At 47.4% G+C, this 21,032-nt stretch overlaps 2 protein-coding genes across 4 annotated transcripts; both read left to right on the top strand.

The window, feature by feature from the left end:
- Positions 1 to 1,725: 1,725 nt before the first annotated feature.
- On the top strand, positions 1,726 to 13,728 carry dctn2 (dynactin 2 (p50)). 2 transcript variants are annotated; one of them, XM_047014250.1, is made up of 15 exons: positions 1,726 to 1,953; positions 2,622 to 2,690; positions 3,289 to 3,297; positions 6,549 to 6,645; positions 6,873 to 6,934; positions 7,111 to 7,209; positions 7,445 to 7,605; positions 7,828 to 7,978; positions 8,498 to 8,563; positions 8,797 to 8,835; positions 9,175 to 9,252; positions 9,411 to 9,482; positions 9,683 to 9,785; positions 10,217 to 10,308; positions 12,964 to 13,728. In XM_047014250.1, the coding sequence occupies exons 1-15, from the start codon at positions 1,918 to 1,920 to the stop codon at positions 13,048 to 13,050; spliced, it is 1,221 nt and encodes a 406-aa protein (XP_046870206.1). In that variant the 5' UTR covers positions 1,726 to 1,917; the 3' UTR covers positions 13,051 to 13,728. The 2 variants fall into 2 exon arrangements, with proteins under 2 accessions (XP_046870206.1, XP_046870207.1); XM_047014251.1 differs by lacking the exon at positions 3,289 to 3,297 and having other exon boundaries at positions 1,727 to 1,953.
- Positions 13,729 to 16,966: 3,238 nt separating this feature from the next.
- Positions 16,967 to 20,737, top strand: ddit3 (DNA-damage-inducible transcript 3). 2 transcript variants are annotated; one of them, XM_047014260.1, is made up of 4 exons: positions 16,967 to 17,087; positions 18,277 to 18,341; positions 18,767 to 18,974; positions 19,247 to 20,737. In XM_047014260.1, exons 3-4 carry the CDS (start codon positions 18,819 to 18,821, stop codon positions 19,970 to 19,972), a joined length of 882 nt encoding a protein of 293 aa, XP_046870216.1. In that variant the 5' UTR covers positions 16,967 to 17,087; positions 18,277 to 18,341; positions 18,767 to 18,818; the 3' UTR covers positions 19,973 to 20,737. The 2 variants fall into 2 exon arrangements, with proteins under 2 accessions (XP_046870216.1, XP_046870217.1); XM_047014261.1 differs by lacking the exon at positions 18,277 to 18,341.
- Positions 20,738 to 21,032: the final 295 nt, after the last annotated feature.

Below are 21,032 nucleotides of genomic sequence, written 5' to 3'. Positions count from 1 at the left end.
TCCCTCTGCATACACACACACACATCCCTCTGCTTAAACACACACACATCCCTCTGCTTAAACATACACACACATCCCTCAACCTCGGCCCCTACCTCGACATTCACACTTGCAGAGAGAGACAGCATGAATTAGCACATGGGGTGAAGGAAGCTGTTCTGGAGGTGCTGCAGGAGTGCAAACGGGAGCCATCAAGCTACGTGGGATTCATTTAGCAGATGCTCTTTATCTTGTTCATCAAGAAGCCCCGTACACACTGGCCATGCTGTGCAATAGTGTAGAAAACCAAGGATCAGAAGGAAAGAGTTCTAACAGTATTTCCGTGGTCGAGGAACGGTCTGTATTTATCAGGCACAGTAGAGCAAGGGTTGCTCTGTATGTCTCTATCACACACACACAGTCACAGACACACTATCAAACAGACATACAGTTACACAACACTTTGTACTATATAAACACATCGTATACACTTTGTAACATATTATTTCTGGAAAAGTTAGATGATGGTGATAAAGATGATGATGAGGAGGAGGAAAGGTTGAGAGTGTTGAGATCAGAAGCTGCTGGCTAGTTCATCCACAGTTTATCAAGTATCCAGGCCGTCCGGACACGTCGAAGCTTCGCGTGAGATAAAGTGAAGGAAAGTGTCGGTGTTGAGCTGCCTGTCGCGACGTAATTGAGATGTTTCATCAAGAACACGGATGACACGATAAACACTAAAAACTCAACTTACCCCGAGGATGACGGTGTCATCTCCTTGGAACGCTGGAATGAATTTGTCTCCCCGAACGATTTCGGATTGATTCAATGGACGAAAACGACAAAGCACCTTAATGTTGCATTCTGCAGATGCATCGGCCATTGTGGAAAGAGGACGCGCTTCAAAAATAGGCTGTATTACGGAAATATTTCAAGCATAAACTGTCGTTGACTCCTGCGACTAATGAAATAAGCAGCGCTGTGGCTATATACGGTCTCTCCCAGCAAATGTCAAACGAATCATTGAGAAAACTAGTATAATCAGTATTGTACAGCACCGCTTCCAGTTATTTGCTCAAAAGAAATTTTTTAAGAATCCTATTGTTTGGATGAAAAAGTTGTCTACCTTCGAATTGACTAAACGTAACACAAACTCAAGATACCAAAGATTGGGATGTTTGTTAAAAACAGACTAAATCGGTAATTTATAATTATGAGTAGGCTGTGCCGAGCGTGTCCTCTCGGCTGGACGGGAAGCAGGGTACTGTCTCGTGCCGTGCATCACTGGCAGCTCACTGCTCTTTATGAGGGTCGGGGCGTGGTCTGTACTGGTTGCAAGGCAACGTTAAAGAGAGACTCGCATCCTCGCATCAGGACCACAAACACAATAGCCACTGTTATACGCTCTAGAGTCTAGAGACACTCAAAATGGTGCGGGTGATGATATCATGAGAGCCTATAATTGGCCCACACAATATCCAATGAAACAAAATACGTCACATTTTATGCAAATGCTAAGAGAGTAGGCTATTTATCTGTAGATATAGGCTCTGTCTGGTTAAGAGTTTTAAAATGCACGTAAGTATAGTATACTTTAAAAAGTTGTACAGAACATTTCATACAGGTAAAAAATTACATATTATTTTTGGCTATATTTATCCCAACTAGGCTACAGATTGTACTGAAGTGTCGCTAAAAGTAATTCGTCGTCAGTCCTAACGCATGCGCAGCAATCGGAGACCGTCCAACCCTCCTGTCAGACTGAAACTAGCGTTAGTGAACGACAACAAGCTAACGACGTCAGCCCTGCAACCAGCCTGAGATACACTATTCTGCTGCGCTGTGTTCAAACAGCCGAGCGACACCTGAAACAATTGTGGAAAGTCAGCTGTTATTTATATAGTTACATCCACTGGCTTCATTCCTGCACCCTCAACAATGGCTGATCCTAAATACGCCAATTTGCCAGGAATCGTAAGTGGCTAAACAAAGCTAGTTAGCACGATGAACTAGATAGAGCTAGCTGGCTAGCTGCAGATAACGGACTCCCTTGTTAGAGCTAACCGACATATTTGGCTAATTGTGTAATGCAGCGATTTGATTAAACATTTTGCATAAAAGCATGTAGTTCACGACTGCCATGAGAAAAGTTTGTTTGATTTTGAGCTAATCGTTGTGATTTAACACGAGAATGCGAAATAGCAAAGCTAACTTGAAGCTAACTTGAAGCTAACTTGCTAGGTGTGCCAGCTCAGCTGACTACAACTACAGAACTGGCGGAGCCGACGTCATCATCCTGTGTTAGCATTAGCTTGATAGATAGCAAAGGCCGGTGATACGGGGCGTTGGCCAATTGATAGAAAGCTTTAGCTAATGAAAATGTATTTGAAATCAAATATTGCCTGTTGTGCGATAACCTAACTGTAGTCATCTGTATAACGTATTTTTGTATTTGAGCTGGTGGCAGAGCTAACGTAAACTAGCTACAGTAGCCTACAGCTTTACATATGTTGTTGGCATTGCTAGCTGCGCTATAACGTTAACTACTTAGCTTTGAAAACCTGGTAGCAGGACACTTAAATGTCATGGTTGCTGCGCTTCCAGAGTTAAGCATGTTATTAAATTACGTTGTATTTCCTCAGGCCTCAAATGAGCCCGATGTGTACGAGACCAGCGACCTTCCAGAGGATGACCAGGCACAGTTTGAGTCGGTGAGTGAGAATAACAAACCAGGGTTTTCTAACCTGAGTACCACATCGCTTTTACTCCCCACCCTGTCGTTATATAGGACCCTAGGACTTACATGTAGGGCAGAGAGAATGCTACCATCCTTTCTTACTTCCTGGTGAGCCCCCCCCCCCCAGTGACACCCCTGCCAGCCCAACTCAGTTATTAAAGTTGCTATACATGTGTTAACTGACTCACACTCCCAATCCTAACTGGCCTTTCCTTCCCCTGTATCTCTCCCCTCCCCTCCCCTGTATCTCTCCCCTCCCCTGTATCCCTCCCCACCCCTGTATCCATCCCCTGTCCTGTATCTCCCCCTCCCCTTGTACCCCTGTCCTCCCCTGTATTCCTCAACTCCCTTGTACCCCTGTCTTCCCCTGTATTCCTCACCTCCCTTGTACCCCTGTCCTCCCCTGTGGTCCTCACCTCCCTTGTACCCCTGTCCTCCCCTGTGGTCGTCACCTCCCTTGTAACTGTCCTCCCCTGTGGTCGTCACCTCCCTTGTAACTGTCCTCCCCTGTGGTCGTCACCTCCCTTGCTCCCCACCCGTGGCTCTTGTACTGACTCCTCCTGGGATTCTAGTTTGTACAAGTAAGAAGTTCTCTTTATGTCTGCATCAGTGCAGAATCTGCATGGGGTGACCCTGCTCCCTGTCCTCTGCCGACTCCAACACCCATGTGTGGCTCTGCTCTTTCTCCCAGGGATCAAATCATAGATTTCTATTTATGATTGTTTTGATGTGGAATTGATGGGTCCTTTTTTTCTCTCAAGTGTTTCATAAAATGTTTTTTTAAAGGTTCTTATTGTTGATTGTTGAAAGCCTGGTTAAGACAAAAATACATGTAGACAGCACAGGTGTGTGTCTTTAGTCTGTAGACGTCACCAGAGGGGGGTTCTTCCTAACCATGTTTCGGTCCGGCCTCCATGTGTTCTAACAGCTGCTGCCTAGCTAACCATCTCCACTCTCACTACTCACCTTTCTGCCTGCCAGGCGGCCCAGTAACCCATCTAACACAAGACTAGACACCAGCATGTCTCAAGGCTGTCGCCCTTCTGGAACAAATGTGTTTTCCTGCTCGCTCTGAGAGAAAGATGAGCTATCAGTGAAGCAGCTGCCTCTCCTTGTTTTCTAGTCGGCCACAGCCGCTCAGAAACCTCCTCTCCTCCTCCTTCCCTCCCCTCGTCCTCAACACATCTCCCAGACTAACAGGAGGAGGGGAGGTCCTCCTGGAAGGCTTACAGTATGCCTCTCATGCATACTCCTCAAATAACTTCCTCTCCTCCTTCCTTTCCTGTCCTTCTCCCTTCCTCCTCCCCTTCTCCTCTCCTTCCTTTTTTCCCTCCTCCCTTCCTCTCATGCATACTCCTCAATGACGACATCAGACAGTCTGTCTTGCTGCTGATATGTCCTAAACCCCGGGGGCGAGGGAGGGAGGGAGGGAGGGAGGGAGGGAGGGAGGGAGGGAGGGAGGGAGGGAGGGAGGGAGGGAGGGAGGGAGGGAGGGAGGGAGGGAAGGAAGGATAGAGGGAGGGGATCTGAAAGTGAATGTCTCCAGTGTTTCTTTCGGATCTCCCTGACTTCCCCTGCTGTGCTGCCTGGCATGTGATAACCACATTAATCTGTGTTTCTCTCTCCCTCTCTCCCTTCTTCTCCCTGTGCTCTGCCTCTCTTCTCTCTAACTCTCTTTGGAAACCCAAGGAGCTGGTAAGAGCCTGACTAACACCTCCCCCTCCACCTCCTCCTCCTCACATCAGCCCAGCTGGCAGTGATTGTTTGCATGCTCTGTTCTGCGTTTGTCTCTGTGTGTGTTTGTACATGTCTGCCTTTTGTCATCCGTCTCTCTGTCTGGTTAACGCTTTTCCACCCTTATGTAAATCTGTCATTGAAAGCTGAAGAGATCACCCTGGTTCTAGAACCAGAAACAACATTAACATGGTAGAGATCCTGGTTCTAGAACCAGAACAACATTAACATGGTAGAGATCCTGGTTCTAGAACCAGAACAATTAACATGAACATGGTAGAGATCCTGGTTCTAGAACCAAAAACGTACTGTATGTGTGTAAGAGAAAGAGAGAAAGTGTGTGTGACATTAAAAAAAGCGTCTGTTGATTACGCTCTTACATGGGCATTCTGTCCCCTGTAGTGAACCAAGTCCAGCCCTAACCCAGCCTTATCCCTCATCCAGCCTTATCCCTCATCCAGCCTTATCCCTCATCCAGCCTTATCCCTCATCCAACCTTATCCCTCACCCAGCCTTATCCCTCATCCAGCCTTATCCCTCATCCAGCCTAATCCCTCATCCAGCCTTATCCCTCATCCAGCCTCATCCCTCACCTAGCCCTGTCCCTCACACTAACCCTAGCCCTGTCCCTCACACTAACCCTAGCCCTGTCCCTCACACTAACCCTAGCCCTGTCCCTCACACTAACCCTAGCCCTGTCCCTCACCTAGCCCTGTCCCTCACCTAGTCCTGTCCCTCACCTAGTCCTGTCCCTCACCTAGCCCTGTCCCTCACCTAGCCCTGTCCCTCACCTAGCCCTGTCCCTCACACTAACCCTAGCCCTGTCCCTCACACTAACCCTAACCCTGTCCCTCACACTAACCCTAACCCTAGCCCTGTCCCTCACACTAACCCTAACCCTGTCCCTCACCTAGTCCTGTCCCTCACACTAACCCTAGCTCTGTCCCTCACTTAGTCCTCACCAGCCCTCATCCAGGCTACTACAGGGGACAGATCGCCCATTAAGAGAACTCCACAAATCACCATCAATCTAAAAATCAAATGATCTCAACCAAATGACACCTGTCGTATCCTGATGCCCCTCTCCAGTCCTCTCTCCTGCCCACAGAGATCTCCTCTCCTGGGCAGTCTGAGGGTCCAGCCCTCTCTCCTGCCCACAGAGATCTCCTCTCCTGGGCAGTCTGAGGGTCCAGCCCTCTCTCCTGCCCACAGAGATCTCCTCTCCTGGGCAGTCTGAGGGTCCAGCCCTCTCTGGGCATCTGTGAGGCCCTCTGGGAGAGGGGGAAGGCCTTAGGAAGAGAATTAGATTTGATAATATAGCTAATCACCTCTAAACTGGATTTAGAGATTAAAGTGTCTATTCACTGTCTGTTTTCATAACACTTAAAACCATAAAGCCCTCTGAAATTGCCTGTGAAAAGGGGCTGTGTAAATAAGATTAGTGTTGAGCCCTCTGCATGTCCAGCCCGTGCTCTGACAGCAGGAAGCTGCAGTAGCCAGATCAGCCCTCCTCTCCAAAACCAGCCGCGCTTCACTCGCATGCTCCTGATTCAGGGTTAACATCAGTTGTGCTAAATTATTATGATTTTTTAACATCCTGGGTGCAGTTTATCATGATTGTTCTTGTAGTAGAAAGTATTATATTGTGGGGGTGTGGTCAGGGTGGGTGACCATGCAGGTGAGAGGAGGGGTGTGGTCAGGGTGAGAGGAGGGGTGTGGTCAGGGTGAGAGGAGGGGCGTGGTCAGGGTGAGAAGAGGGGCGTGGTCAGGGTGAGAGGAGGGGCGTGGTCAGGGTGAGAGGAGGGGCGTGGTCAGGGTGAGAGGAGGGGCGTGGTCAGGGTGAGAAGAGGGGCGTGGTCAGGGTGAGAAGAGGGGCGTGGTCAGGGTGAGAGGAGGGGCGTGGTCAGGGTGAGAGGAGGGGTGTGGTCAGGGTGAGAGGAGGGGTGTGGTCAGGGTGAGAGGAGGGGCGTGGTCAGGGTGAGAGGAGGGGCGTGGTCAGGGTGAGAGGAGGGGTGTGGTCAGGGTGAGAGGAGGGGTGTGGTCAGTGTGAGAGGAGGGGCGTGGTCAGTGTGAGTGACCGTCCCCTTGTGTTCCACAGGAAGAGCTGTGCAGTGACAGTGTGGAGAGGATCGTGGTCAATCCCAATGCAGCGTATGACAAGTTCAAGGACAAGAGGGTCAGCACCAAGGGACTGGGTAAGTACCAGCCTCTAGACCACCACAGCCATGAAACGCTGTTCTGCACTGCACTATGCAATACTGGAGTTGAGATGACATTGTTGTTCACCAAGCCTTTGTGTTACTCTGCACTGTGCCTGGTAAATACAGGCCGCTTCACTTAGTCTGGAAACTCGCTGTATAGGACAGGCCCCAGGTAGAGATTCTGTGTTGAGTAAAAGCGTGTGGTCTTCCTCCTCCTGCAGACTTCTCAGACCGCATCACAAGGAGCAGGAGAGTGGGATATGAGTCGGGGGAGTTTGAGATTGTGAGTGATCTCTGATCTGTCTGATGTCATCACCATCATCAGCTTTCCAGGCTCCTTGTGTTGACTTGAGGCTAATTGTTATTCCTCTGTGTGTGTCTGTTTCGTGTCTGAGTGTATTGTGTGTGTGTGTGTGTTGTCTGTGTGTGTGTGTTATCTCTGTGTGTGTGTGTGTGTAGCTGGCGGAGGGCTGTGGGCTGAAGGAGACCCCTCAGCAGAAGTACCAGCGTCTAGTCAACGAGATCCAGGAACTCAGCCAAGAGGTGGAGAACATCCAGGTCAGCACTTCCTGTCGTATGGCCACTTCCTGTCTCTGTCTGCTCTGTAGTCTGATCACTTCCTGTCTGTTTGCTCTGTGATCTGAGAAAACTCTTGGTTGTGTTCAAATCTGCCTGGTCTGACTCCTGATAAATGTTTAAGTGATTGAGGAGACTAAACTGTCCTTACTGTCTGTGTGTGTGTGTGCGTGTGTGTGTGTGTGTCCATGTACATGTGTGTGTGTGTCTCCTCCAGGTCACCACTAAGGAGAGCAGTGCTGAGGAGAAGCTGACCCCGGGTGTTCTGGCCCAGCAGGCCGCCCGGCTGAAGCAGCAGCTGGTGTCCGCTCACCTGGACTCCCTGCTGGGGCCCCAGGCTCACATCAACCTGGCCGACCCCGACGGAGCACTGGCCAAGTAGGGGCGAGGGAGAGGGGGGAGAGAGGCATGTTTGAGGGGGGGTTGACATGCTGACGTTTAGGACTGCAGAACGAATACGTTTAGGAGGTTGTTGTTGTTAGCGTATATTTGAGAGGATGAATGATAAATGAGTTCAGGTGATCAGGTGTGAGGCGTAGGAGCAGGTGCCTAAACTCATCCCTGTGTGTGTGTGTGCCTGTGTGTGTGTGTGTGTGCCAGGCGCCTGCTGACCCAGCTGGAGGCAGCGAGGGGGTGTCGTGTGGGGGGGGCTGGGGAGGCCAAGGCCCCAGCAGCACGGGGGCCAGATGGGGTGGTCCTGTACGAGCTCCACAGCCGGCCGGAGCAGGAGAAGTTCACAGAGTCTGCCAAGGTGTGTGTGTGTGTGTGTGTGTGTGTGTGGGGGGGGGGGGGGGTCCTGGGGGGGCAGAGCGAGCCTGGGAGGGTGGAGGGGCTCTGGGGAGATGAGGATCAAGTACAATCACTGAGTTGTTTTTATTGCTAGTCTCCCTTGTCCTGTCTGCCTGGGGTTTTGTGTGCTTCTGTGTGTTCCTTTGTTTCTGTGTGTGTGACATGTTAGGTGTGTGTGTGTGTGATAGAAATGCTAGGTGTGTGTGTGTGTGTGTGTGTGAGAGAGATGCTAGGTGTGTGTGTGAGATATGCTAGGTATGTGTGTGTGTGTGTGTGTGTGTGTGAGAGAGATGCTAGGTGTGTGTGTGTGTGTGTGTGTGTGTGTGTGTGTGTGTGTGTGTGTGTGTGTGTGTGTGTGTGTGTGAGAGAGATGCTAGGTGTGTGTGTGTGTGAGAGAGATGCTAGGTGTATGTGTGTGTGTGTGTGTGTGTGTGAGAGATGCTAGGTGTGTGTTTGTTTCTAACGCGAGTGTTCCTCCCAGATGGCTGAGCTGGAGAAACGTCTAGCTGAGCTGGAGACTGCTGTTGGCTCCGGATCAGACAAACAGGTACACACACACACGTACCGTCACACACACATTCATTCAGACAACACTTGCACACACACACGAACCAGGAAACACATACAAGCACTGTCACACACACACAAAGGTGCTAACGTTGGCACACACACAGAGGTCATTTCAAAGACACACACTGAGTACTGTCTAACACACCGACACACACACACACACACTGAGGTACTGTCTAACACTCTCTCTGACTGTGTGTGTGTTTGCAGGGCCCTCTCAGTACTGGAGTTCAAGGAGCCAGCCTGATGGTATGTTGGTGGAAACTGCTACTAGCTTCTTAACTAAGTGTTTGAAATCTGTCTCACTTAGCCAGACCCTGTCTCACTTAGCCAGACCCTGTCTCACTTAGCCAGACCCTGTCTCACTTAGCCAGACCCTGTCTCACTTACCCAGACCCTGTCTCACTTACCCAGACCCTGTCTCACTTACCCAGACCCTGTCTCACTTACCCAGACCCTGTCTCACTTACCCAGACCCTGTCTCACACTGTGTTCAGGTGTTTAGTTTGTTGGTTCTCCCTGTGGGGACTTTGTCATCATCATGTGTGTGTGTGTGCGTGACATTGTGTGTGTGTGTGTGTGTATCAGGACACCATGGAGCTGCTCCAGGCCCGGGTCAGTGCTCTGGATTCAGCCACTCTGGACCAGGTGGAGGCCAGACTGCAGGTGAGTGCATGCGCCCCCTCATGGACACACAGGGTATTACACACAACACCAGCACCCCCTCATGGCCCCAGGTTGTAAACCACCCCAGTCACCACCACTGTGCTCTGCGGCCCTCAGGGCTAACTGTTTCTGTCTCACTGGCTCTTCTGTGTTGCCAGAGCGTTCTGGGGAAGATGAACGAGATCGCCAAGCACAAGGCTGCCATCGAGGATGCTGACACCCAGAACAAGGTTGGTACCCCACTAGTGTTACTATAGTAACAGAGTTCCTTTGCACACGACTGGCAGTAGAGAGGTCAGAATTCAGGGCTCAAGGACTGTCTCTGAGCAGGTCAGAGTTCAGCCTGACTCTAACCTCTGTGCAGGTCAGAGTTCATCCTAACCCTAATATCTGCAGGTCAGAGTTCAGCCTAACCCTAATCTCTGTGCAGGTGTCCCAGCTGTATGACACGGTCCAGAAGTGGGACGCCATGGCAACCTCCCTCCCTCAGGTGGTTCAGAGGCTCATTGCTGTCAAGGAGCTGCACGAGCAAGGTACCTGAAATACACACTACTGTACAAGTAAGGTCATCAGGTAATCATCATATAGATAGTATAGTGTGTATGAGCAAGCTGCTTATACTCTGCCCTCACTCTCTACTATCTTCCTCTCTCCCATCCTCCCTCTCTCTCCATCCTCTCTCCATCCTCCCTCTCTCTCCATTCTCTCTCCATCCTCCCTCCTCCCCCTCTCTCCATCTTCCCTCCTCTCTCTCTACCTCTCTCTCTCTACTTCTCTCTCTCTCTACCTCCCCCCCTCTCTCTCTCTCTCTTTACCTCCTCTCTCTCTCTACCTCTCCCTCTCTCTCTCTCTACCCCTCCCCCTCTCTCTCTTTCTCTCTCTGACTCTCTCTCTCTACCTCCTCTCTCCCTCCTCTCTCTTTACCTCCTCTCTCTCTCTACCTCTTCCCTCTCTCTGTTTCCAGCCATGCAGTTTGGCCAGCTGTTGACCCACCTGGACACGACTCAGCAGATGATCAACAACTCTCTGAAGGACAACGGCACACTGCTGACTCAGGTGAGACTGCTGCCCATTGGTCAGACTGGCCAGGTTAGAGCTGCCTATTGGTCAGACTGGCTGTTTAAATCAACTATGTAGACATAAATCCACTTATTGGTTAAATTTGATGAATCTGATCCACCTTACAGTTTTTCTCAATTGGTTTGGCTCAATTCTTGAAACAGAAATTACATTCTCAAAGCTCCACGTGCATTTAGCAAAAAAGCCTATATGGTTCAGCACAACTACATAGATCACCTTCAAAAGATCATATCTCACCCAAAACAGTTAACTCATGCTTCAAAACTAAATTATTTTCTCATATAAATAGTCAGTGCCCCCAAAATGAAAAGTTCCTTCTCGATTGCTTTGGCTCATCTCTCGAGAAAAAAGAGAACATACTCAAACCTTTAAATACGTTTGCCAAAATAACCCAGATGGTTCAGCAAAACACCATGGAACACCTGCAAAGGGTAATCTCTTTCCTAAAACAGACAACTTATCAGTCAAAACTAAATCCTTTTCTCATACAAATAGTCAGTGCCCCCAAAATGAAAAGTCCCTTTGGCATTGTGTAAACACTGCAGGTCAAAATGTTTAGATGTTTTGTCAGTATGGCAGTGAACCTTAGAAATATCCCTTATGTGCACTGTGCTACAGTTACTGTAGTAGATGTTTTCTTTCCAGAATACAATGTGTCTCAATCTACATTTACATTTATTCATTTAGCAGATGCTTTTATCCAAAGCGACTTCCAAGAGAGCTTTACAAGAGTGCATAGGTCACTTACTGTATCATACAGTAACAACGCGATAGCCCCAAACATTTCGGGTAGCCAAAACATGAAGCATACATTGTGAAAAACCCTTAATGTTTTGGCTAACAACAATGTTTTTGGGGCTATCTCGTTGTTTAGGATCATTGACCTATGCACTTTTGTAAAGCTGTCTCTTGGAAGTCGCTTTGGATAAAAGCGTCTGCTAAATGAATACATGTAAAATGTAAATGTGTATCAAACAGAAAAAAGATTACAGTAATTCAAGAGTAGCCTACAAGGTTTTACATCACATATTGCACTTACACTGCCATGGAAATTGTTACTGTAATTGCCATACATCATGGTTACTGTTACAGGAAATGTGTACAGCACAATATACTTTCATACAATAAGCACATCAAAACTAACATTATGTATAACCTACACTAGTAGTATGAGTAACCACAGTAAGTTTCAGGCAAGTGACACTTTCCTAGTCAGAGTTAGCAGGGGGTGCATTACAGTAAGCCCGGCATGAAATGCACCTCCTCTATTGTCTGTTTTGTATATCCCAGCATCAAATGATTCCTATTGTACACTGAGGGGACTAGTATGAGTAACCACGGTACTTTTCAGGCATCTGACCCCTTCCTAGTCAGAGTTGCAGAGGGTGCAGTTCATGGCATTTCAAAGCTGGAGTTTCACTAGTTGTCGTCCTCACTGTTTGTCTGGCCACAAATTTCATTGACATCATATCTGATGTTCTCCCTTACGATGCAACAGGGGAAGAATTGTTGTTCATGCCGCAACAATCCCCTACACTGATCTGCCGTGACATCATTACAAGCAGCATCCATTGTCTGGAGCAGGGAGCTCTGGTTTTGAACCCGATGCTCATAAACCCTCCACCTCCATGCAGAAAAAACCTCCTGGATAGGACTAAGGAATGGGGAGTCAGGTGATATGAGCACCATCAGCATTCTTTGATGGGCAGTGAATCCTGATGAGTGGGTGACGGTGGAAGCTTACATTGTCTCACACAATGACAAATGTAAGAAAGTGGTCTCATGTAGAGGGATAAGATCGGAGTGCAGGCGGTCCAAGGACACCAGGAGTGTCTGAGTATTGTATGGGCCAAGACTGGGAATGTGGGTGACTACACCATTCTCTGAAATGGCAGCACAAACAGTGATGTTTCCCCCGAGTTGGCCTGGGACAGGCTCTAAATATTTGATGGAAGGATTTATACTCCTGGATAGCTCCTGTCAGCTAACTAAACTTACTGTGTGATTGGTGATCGGATGTGTCCCCTTGTTTGGTAAAGTTCTAGTTGCACCTGACAATGACTGTAAGCAGATGATCCAAGAGATCCATATTACAGTATATACCATGATGTTTTTCATGGTATTATGTGCCTGAAAGGTTTTTGACAGTGGAGTGAACTATTGTGCAGCTGATGATGTACACAAGGAAATTATGCCAATATGTTTTGCAGAGAACAACCACTTGACTGAGAAATAACAGTCAGTTTAGACCAGCAAGATATTTTCAATTGATAGTTGGCCTAATTGAAGGCAATTATACCTAACCATTTCAAAGATGTGCAAAATCATTTGAAATGTGTGCAAACTGTAGGCAATTGCACTTGTCATTTACAAGGATGTGCTAATACAATTGCAATTTGATTAAAGGAATGAACAATTCCAATCTGTTGTGAACAAGTGCCAAGCGGTTTGGAGGTTTGCACGTGTTGTTTTGAGAATGTCATTTCTGTTTCGTGAAATGAGCCAAACCAATTGAGAAAAACTGTAATACATTGTTGGCCAAAGCTGGCTGCATGTCAATGTCTATGACCAACTATCTTCTGTGAAATCTGCCTCCGCCCCCCTTGCCTCTACCTCTGCCTCTGCCCCCAGGTCCAGCACACCATGAAGGAGAACCTGCAGTCCGTCCAGGAGAACTTCTCTGCTCTGGACCAGAGGATGAAGAAGCTGTCCAAGTAACCGTGGTTACTCCAGTCCACCAGGAAGGAGGAGCACCAGCCTCCTCTTCCTCCTCCGCCTTGGTCACCAAGTGGAGACATGAACGTTTGGAAGTTAACGGGGAGGGGGGGGGGGGGGTGATCAAAAACAGAGACCAAATGTTCTTCTTATTAAACGCTAGACCCTCTCCCTCCTTTTTGATTTGATATCCACCCATCGATGCGTCACTCTCACAATACTGTAAACACGCCACTTCAGTTCCCTCATGCTTAGTTTTAGTCTGCATTCCCCTGAGGCTCCTCCCCCTTCCTGCCCACGCCCCTCCCCTGCCCCCGGCCTCGTGTGTCCAGAGGAGGGAGAGGCTGAAGAAGAGGCTGAAGAAGAGGCTGCTCTCTCACACTGTAGCGAGACTGTCTCATCTGTCAGCATGCACAAACGCCAAACACGTGCTCTCTCAGACCGAGAGAGTCTCAGGCTGTCTGTGCTCCTGGACGATGTGTCAGGGCAGCCCACTAACAGAAGCTTGTAAATACGCCTGCGTACCTTCAATGTGTCACTTGGTCTCTTGTATCTAATGTATTATTATGACTGGGAGGGTGAACGCCACGGGAAAACTTTTAATCTGCATTGTTGTTGCCTACAATGGACTGTGTTGGAGCTCTGTGGTCGTGGAAACAAAATAAAACATGCTTTAAACAACTGTTTGTCCTCGTTTCAGATGAGAGAGACGGAGAGAAAGAGGAAAATCATAAAATACGGTCTGAAGCGATACGCTACATAAATCCCTGTAGAGAAAAAAATACAAACATTTGAGCACCCTTAAAATACAAAACATGGTATCAACCTTCTTTTGAATAGCTGTTTACCAGTCGGCAAGGCCTTCATTAGCTTTGCCCGAGGCAGAGATCCATTCATGTTTGATGTGAGTCTATCTAAAGTGCCCACACACCCCCATGACAGCCCAGAGAGGACCCACATTACTGGGATGGATCGAACCGCCGTCTAGCCTGAAGCCGATCTGCCTGCAGTCCTTCTACATGGCCACTAGATGGCACTGCAGCATCGTACAAAACCTGCATGAGCAGTGACTGACAGTAGGCAGGATGAGCTGGACTGTACCCTGAGATGTTTCATCTCACACGGACCCCAAATCCAAATGAGTAAAGGTCGTTTGTGGTTGATCTTTGCCTGGTGAACACAGACCATTCGTCTACTACACTGACTGCTTCCTGTTCTTTCTACTGTCTAAATGTACCATTGGTACGTCTCTTTGGATAATATTGTCTGCTAAGTGAAGGTAGATCTTTCTATTACGTTCCTCCCAGAACTCTAGGCTGCAGTTATTGGATATATCTGGTGTAGCGAGACTGGTTATCGAACTTCTCTCACTGCAGAACATCATAGCCAAACACTAGTTTCAGACATGGAGGTGACAACAGACAGATTAAGATTACATTCCTAATAGAGATTCTCCCCAGAAACTGCTTTTAATCCCAGACTAGGATTAATGTGTGTTGGGGAAAGTCCCCATGAGTCATGGAATAGTTGCCGGGGACTGTTGCTATGGTCTGTTAATCTGTAAAGTCACCTCATTCCTCTCTCTGCCACTTTGCCATGGCAACACTCAGAGGTCAACCCTACACCTGACAGGTGGACAGTAACAGTATTAGATCACATTCTGGTGGTCTGACTGCCCTGTGCAATGTTATACTGACACTGAGATGTTAGTTACACTCTAGTTGATGTGTTATCCATGTTGCACTGTGCCTGATGTGGTTATTTCACACTGACTGGAAAAATACTACTGACTGATGGACTCCTGGTCCTAGATGTTCTGATGTACTTTTTAAATGACCCTGTTTACAAATGTTATCCACAATTAGACACTTAGAAATTAGACATAATTCTGGTGAATCTCACTACTGGACATGATAAAAACCCAAATTACAACCCAGGCATGTGAATTCCACATTCAGATGAATTTAACCATACAGTTGGATATGGTTAGAAAGATTCGAAATTACACCAAATTATTTTTTTTGACTCAATAGAATCTATAGCAAGAGAGTTTCCATCTGCTGTTGTTTTGGAACAGGATTTGTGTAAACAAGGGCAGGGCTAAGAGTATGAGTTTCCTGAAGAGGAGGAGAGTAAAGAGTTGGGGGGGGGGGGGGGGGGGAGACAAAAGAACTCATCTTGTTTACTCTGGAATGTATTGGAATGTTGTGTGTAAACACTCCGGATTAAACTATTTAGCAGTCACTCTCCAACATCTCCATTAATGAACAGGATCTAAAAACATATAGAAATATAACAAAAATGAATTATCATTTAAGATAGGCTAATAGCTTTAATAGAACAATGAAATTACACCGAAAATTATAGCAGTGACATGTGTTGTACATATTAACGAACAAAACAATTCCAGAGCCGTAGAAATGACCCAGACTTTGTAATATAAAGCTTTTGTAGCAACATGTCGAGGCTATCGATCTACGAGTTCAGCAGACAGAGCATGGCGAAGCGCCAACACTGTTTTACAAAGAAACACGCACGCGACGGGACTCCATAAACATCCGAAGGAGAAAGTGCTCAAGTACTCAGCAACAGCCACTCAAGTGGTGACGTGTTGGCGGCTCTCCTCCAGCGCGTTAACCCCGCTCCTAGAGACAGTATTTGAGCTTTCTATTCGCTAGTGCACCCCTCTCGCGCTGTTGCTAGGGCTGTGGACTGCGCGTGTTGCACCATGCACTAAAACACTCGCCTGTTGAGTTAGGGAGCGGCGTGTCCAAGGATAATGGTGTTTATTGGAAATTGTTACATTTAATGTTGTCCCCCTGTTTTATGTGATTAATGAAACACATTTTCATACAGCCCACATCGGGGTTTGAATTATATTTATAGATATGCCTAATTAAAATTATTATTAATTATTAACGTTACGTTATTTTGTTTAGTCCTCATATTCACAAAACATAGAGCAAGGTAAAAAATATAAAATATTTAACTAACATTTTTTAAGGAGCAGCAGGCGAACACACCCTGTTCGCTCGCCCAATGGACAGAGTCTCGCGCGCAGGGGATTGTTTTGATACCGTGCGGTGCGAGCGCACTTTATGAAATGTCTGAAAAATCCAGGTAGAGGCCAACACGTGACAAATGGTTCATTGACATACTGAACCCATACATTTCTGAACACGTCACATTTGATGGCAAACTGAGATAGGGGATGTCTTTTGAAGTTAAAACATAAGATGTGACACATTCGATAATAAATCACATACTTGTTTTTGTACTTGTTTGAGCAATGGGGTTGGGTATTGTGTTGGCCTAGTGTTTCAACAAATTTACTGCTGTCGAAAAATCACACTGCAATCATTCGAGACCAAGTATTTAGGTTAACAGAATCTCCTTCTACGAGAACAGATTTAGGCTATTGAAATAATGGAAAGAACTGGGCTTGAAATGCGGTGTGCTGGTAAAACAAACTTTTCTTAGACATTATATCGTATTCTTGCATAAGTGTATTTTTAGAATTTTTGTTAGAGCCAAAGCCTGTTAAATAAAACATGTTCTGGTTCTGCTGGTGTTATCCCGGACTAGAAACCGGTTGCCAAGGCTTGCATCATTCCTTTCATGTGACTCCCTTACGCCCCAAATTCGTCCTGCCAGTCTTATGACTGCATCACCGCTCCTCCCCACACAAACTACACGGTGAAGCACAACTAGCATCGCCTTCTGAGTCCACCTTCCAGTTACAGTACGTCTACGGATTGGATGTCACCAAGCAAAATATATGACCTCTCCGTTTATAATAGGACGGTTGATGTGTCCGTATTTTGTCATAATTAACGGTGTTTGTTAGGTTGTGGAAGACAACCTTCCCACCGGGTTAGGTTGGCGTCACGTTATATAAAGATCGCCGGGAATTTCCGTAGATCACATTCAGCCACCAAGACTGAACAATGGTTAACATGAGCTATCAGCAATCTCTTCTGAAATATCTACATACTCCGAATCCGAGACAGAATAGAAGGCGAAACAATAAAAGAAAAAGGGTGAGTGAATAATTTTTCTATTTTTCACGCTTTTGTTAAAGTTAACAGCTTTATAATAAAAGTTCAAATTTTATTTTGGCAGATTACTTTTTGACCATGGAAAAGAATGCGCATGTTTTGGCAACTTTCCCATGTCTGTTTTAAGAAAACAGTTGTCCAAATCAATCACAATTCACTGTGCGCGTGTCCTCGTCTCTAAGGAACATGTTTCTCAAGAAAGACTTACTTCAAAGTTTAGATTAGGTTTGACAGCTCTCGTGTCACCAACATCAAAGGCTTGAAAACTGCGTGATGAAATCAGTTTCGAATTTTCCCCATAATTTTCCTGTTATTAACTACTAAAGCATTTATCTGCGAACATATTGCAAATGTATTTTATCAGAAATGTTTCCATGCAATAGCCTGACCTAACACAAGCTTTAATTACTTTTTGTTTTAGCGAAATACGGCTTGGAGAAAGTTTGAGCAGCACGGGTCTAGTCTGAATGTACAGAAAGTAGGGTCTGTAAAACCAAGCTGTCTCCGTGAATCTAGGCTATCGCTTCGGTTCTCTTTTGTTTCGTCCGTTCTGGACTTTCACTCCATGACGTAATCGTCTCGGCCGACAGGCTGAAAGCCACACATGAGGCGGGACACCTTTTACCGTAAAACATGTCTAATATGATAACGTATTGAGCATACGTTATCATTTAAACAGACAAAGCGCATATGTTTTTTTCGCAAACTTAATTCCTCACGTCTTAGCTACTGATCATTCTTTTGTTTGGCAACAGTATCCACAGAAAGTGTTGACAGCGTTACCATGTGATGAAAACCAGTGTATAGGCTACGGCATTTTAACAAACGCAGCATCCCGAGATTTATTTTCACGACCTGTTGTTTGAATAAAAAATTGTTTCGAGGTTCGTCGCAAAGAGGGGGCGCCCTAGAGCAAGAGCTTGTTTACATGAAAATCAATGACCATAATTTCATTGTCCGTCTGATATTTGCATTCTCATGTACCACCTGCGCACACCTCCGCACCTCTATGGCAGTAGTTACCTTTTCAACACGCTTTAATGGAAAATAAATGACAGTTGTGATTTAAACACTTGTTTATTTGTCTAGAATCATTCCTTTCTCTGCCGTCTTATCACGCAATGTGAAATTATTCTGATGATAATTTAACTGAATTTTCTTTCCCTTCTAGATTTGTTGGGACAAATTATCACCGACAACAATTTGGCAGACTTGATTAAAAGTGACTTTTAAAAGGTGAATTATTTTAGAATTCTTGCCTTTTTTTCTGATTAGAATTTTATGGCCATCTTTGTGCCTTTCCGATTTTAAAGTGATCATATTTCAGACAAAGTAATTTCCCCCTTTGTAGCCCAGCATTCAATTCCCATCATTTAACGCAGTGTCTCACCTTGTCCACACGGTGTCACTTTTCCACATTTCACCATTACATTCCTGTGACGTTGTAAATACTTAACTTTGCCCCGTTTGTGAACACATGGTCTAGATATAGGGGAACATTCACCCTCCATTCACCCCTCCATTCAGCTGTAGTCTAAAGATCGCACAGCGAGGTGAGGAAGGAGAGGAGGGTGGGTGTGGTTTGTGTGTGCAAGACGGTGAAGGGGGGGGTAAAATCAGGCGGTAAAACCTGTCGTCACCTGTGCCGTCCTCTCCTCCAGGTCCTGAGTGTTCGGAGTGGACGAGTTTCTGTGCGTTGCGACTGAGAAGAAGATGACTGCGGAGTGGCTTCACCTGCCCCCCCCGTACCCCCCGGGAGTGGGGCCGCTGTGTGGTGCAGAGTTGGAGGCGTGGTATGAAGACCTGCAGGATATACTGGGCTCCGACGCGGGCGGGGCCAAGCTGGCACGCCCCCCTCCCTGTTCCGAGGTCAGTAGCGGTTTCGTCGCCCCAACGCTTTCATCATCCTCATTGTCACGCTTTCATCATCACCGTCATCGTCACGCTTTCATCATCAACATCTTCATCACGCTTTCATCATCATCTTCATCACGCTTTTATCTTCATCGCTCTTCCCTCCAGTTTCTGCGCTGCTTCACTCATCTTTTCACAAATATTCAGTTGATCAGTGCTTTTTTTTTTTTAACAGCATTCTCTCTTTTTCCTCTATCCTATTTTCTCCACTCTCTCCATTTCTGCAGAAGGAGCCAGAGTTCCTGGACGTCCTGGAGAGCTGTTCTCTGACCTGGCTGACCGACGGAGGTCAGGGTTCCTGGGGGGAGGCGGTGGTCCAGAGGGTGACGGAGGAGAGCTCCGCCCCCCACCATGACCACACCTCCTCCTCCACCTCCATGAGCCCAGAACAGCTGGAGGGGGAGCAGGCGAGGGAGGGGGAGGGGTCCGGAGGAGACCTCCTCCCCCCGGAGTTCTTTGAGCTTCTGAGCGAGGGGGGCGTCGGCATGATGGAGAACGGGGGCGTGGCGGTTGGCGGGGGTTACCATCACCTCCCCCACCACCACCCTCATCACCACGGCAACGTGCAGCCAGCGTCTCCGTCTTCCGAGGAGGAGTTGCCGTGCGTCCCAGACTCCCCCTCATCCTCCTCCTCCTCCTCCTCCCAGTCCCCCTCCCACAACTGCTCTCCCCCCTCCTCACCCCCCTCCTCCCCCACGCACTTCTCCTCCCAACTCGGCAAGCGCAAGAGGAGCAGCGCCCCCTCCCCCTTCCCCTCCTCGGGCTCCCGCTCCTCCTCTTCCTCCTCCTCGGTGAAGAAGAGCAGGAAGGAGAGGGAGCAGGAGAACGAGAGGAAGGTGCAGGAGCTGTCGGAGCAGAACGAGCGTCTGAAGGCGGAGATCGAGCGCCTGGGAGAGGAGGTGCAGAGGACACGCAGAGCTCTGATAGAGAGACTGGTCAACACCAGGAAGTAAGAGAGAGAGAGAGAGAGATAGAGAGTGAGAGAGAGAGAGAAAGAGAGAAAGGGGGAGAGAGAGAAAGAGAGGACACGCAAGAGCTGTGATTGAGACTGGTCAACACCAGGAAGTATGGAGGGAGAAGAAAGAAACGGAGAAAGAGAGAACAGAGAGAGAAGCTTAAAGACAGGTCACGAGGAGTTTGGCTGAAGGGTGTGTTTACCTGGTGGTTATGAAATGCATTGTGGGAAGGGCAGAAGAGACCAAAGACAAGTTTTTTGTTGACGTTGACAGGACAAGACAGAATCTACGGATAAAGTTGGAACGACAGATGACCGAGTTAAGGAAAGGAGGGAATGAGATAAAGAGAGGGATGAAAAGAGAGAGAGAGGGGTCTAGGGAGGACTGCAGCATTGCGGCAGACGAAAGGACCTGTATGTACAGAAGTAGGCCGGGAAGCCGGGCGGAGCCTTGGATGACATGCTAACCTGACGTCTGCTAACGTGCTAACCTGACGTCTGCTAACGTCTGATGACAGCCAGAAGCTCAGAGCATCGGTTAACTGTACCGGTTAGCTCTGGCGGTTCGCGACATATGGAACCAGTTATTGCATCATGGGAAGCAGAGCGAGAGGCCGGAAGACAATGCATTTCATCATCGCCCCTCCCCGCTTCCCCTGCCCCTCCCTTCCCCTCCCCCTCTCCTCTCATTGGTCGAACCACTAAAACTGAATACCCTTTTTTATACCCAGATGAAAATGAAGTGTAGTTTGTATAATGGGAGTACAGATATCCTTTGACCCCGTTCGATTGGAGTGTTTTGGGAGGAAGGTCTAGATGATTCTCAGGAAGGTATGTCAGAACAGGAGAGACAGAGAGAATGAAGATCGAAAAACATTATAATTTTTTTCTACTTTTCTAGAAGCCATGACTAGCGTGCCTGTGTGTATGTGGTTATACTCAATGCTGTAGGATCTTTTTTTTAACGAAATGGAGTTAAGAGGTAGTTGCCTTTCTGTTCACAACCAGCCCTACTCCACTGCTATTTTCATATAATCCTGTATTCCTGCCAGCTGTCC

The sequence above is a fragment of the Hypomesus transpacificus genome, unplaced genomic scaffold, assembly GCF_021917145.1.
Source record: "Hypomesus transpacificus isolate Combined female unplaced genomic scaffold, fHypTra1 scaffold_229, whole genome shotgun sequence".
NCBI classification, from domain to species: domain Eukaryota; kingdom Metazoa; phylum Chordata; class Actinopteri; order Osmeriformes; family Osmeridae; genus Hypomesus; species Hypomesus transpacificus.
Note: the sequence above shows the minus strand (reverse complement) of the source record. Positions and strands in the feature narration are given on the sequence as shown.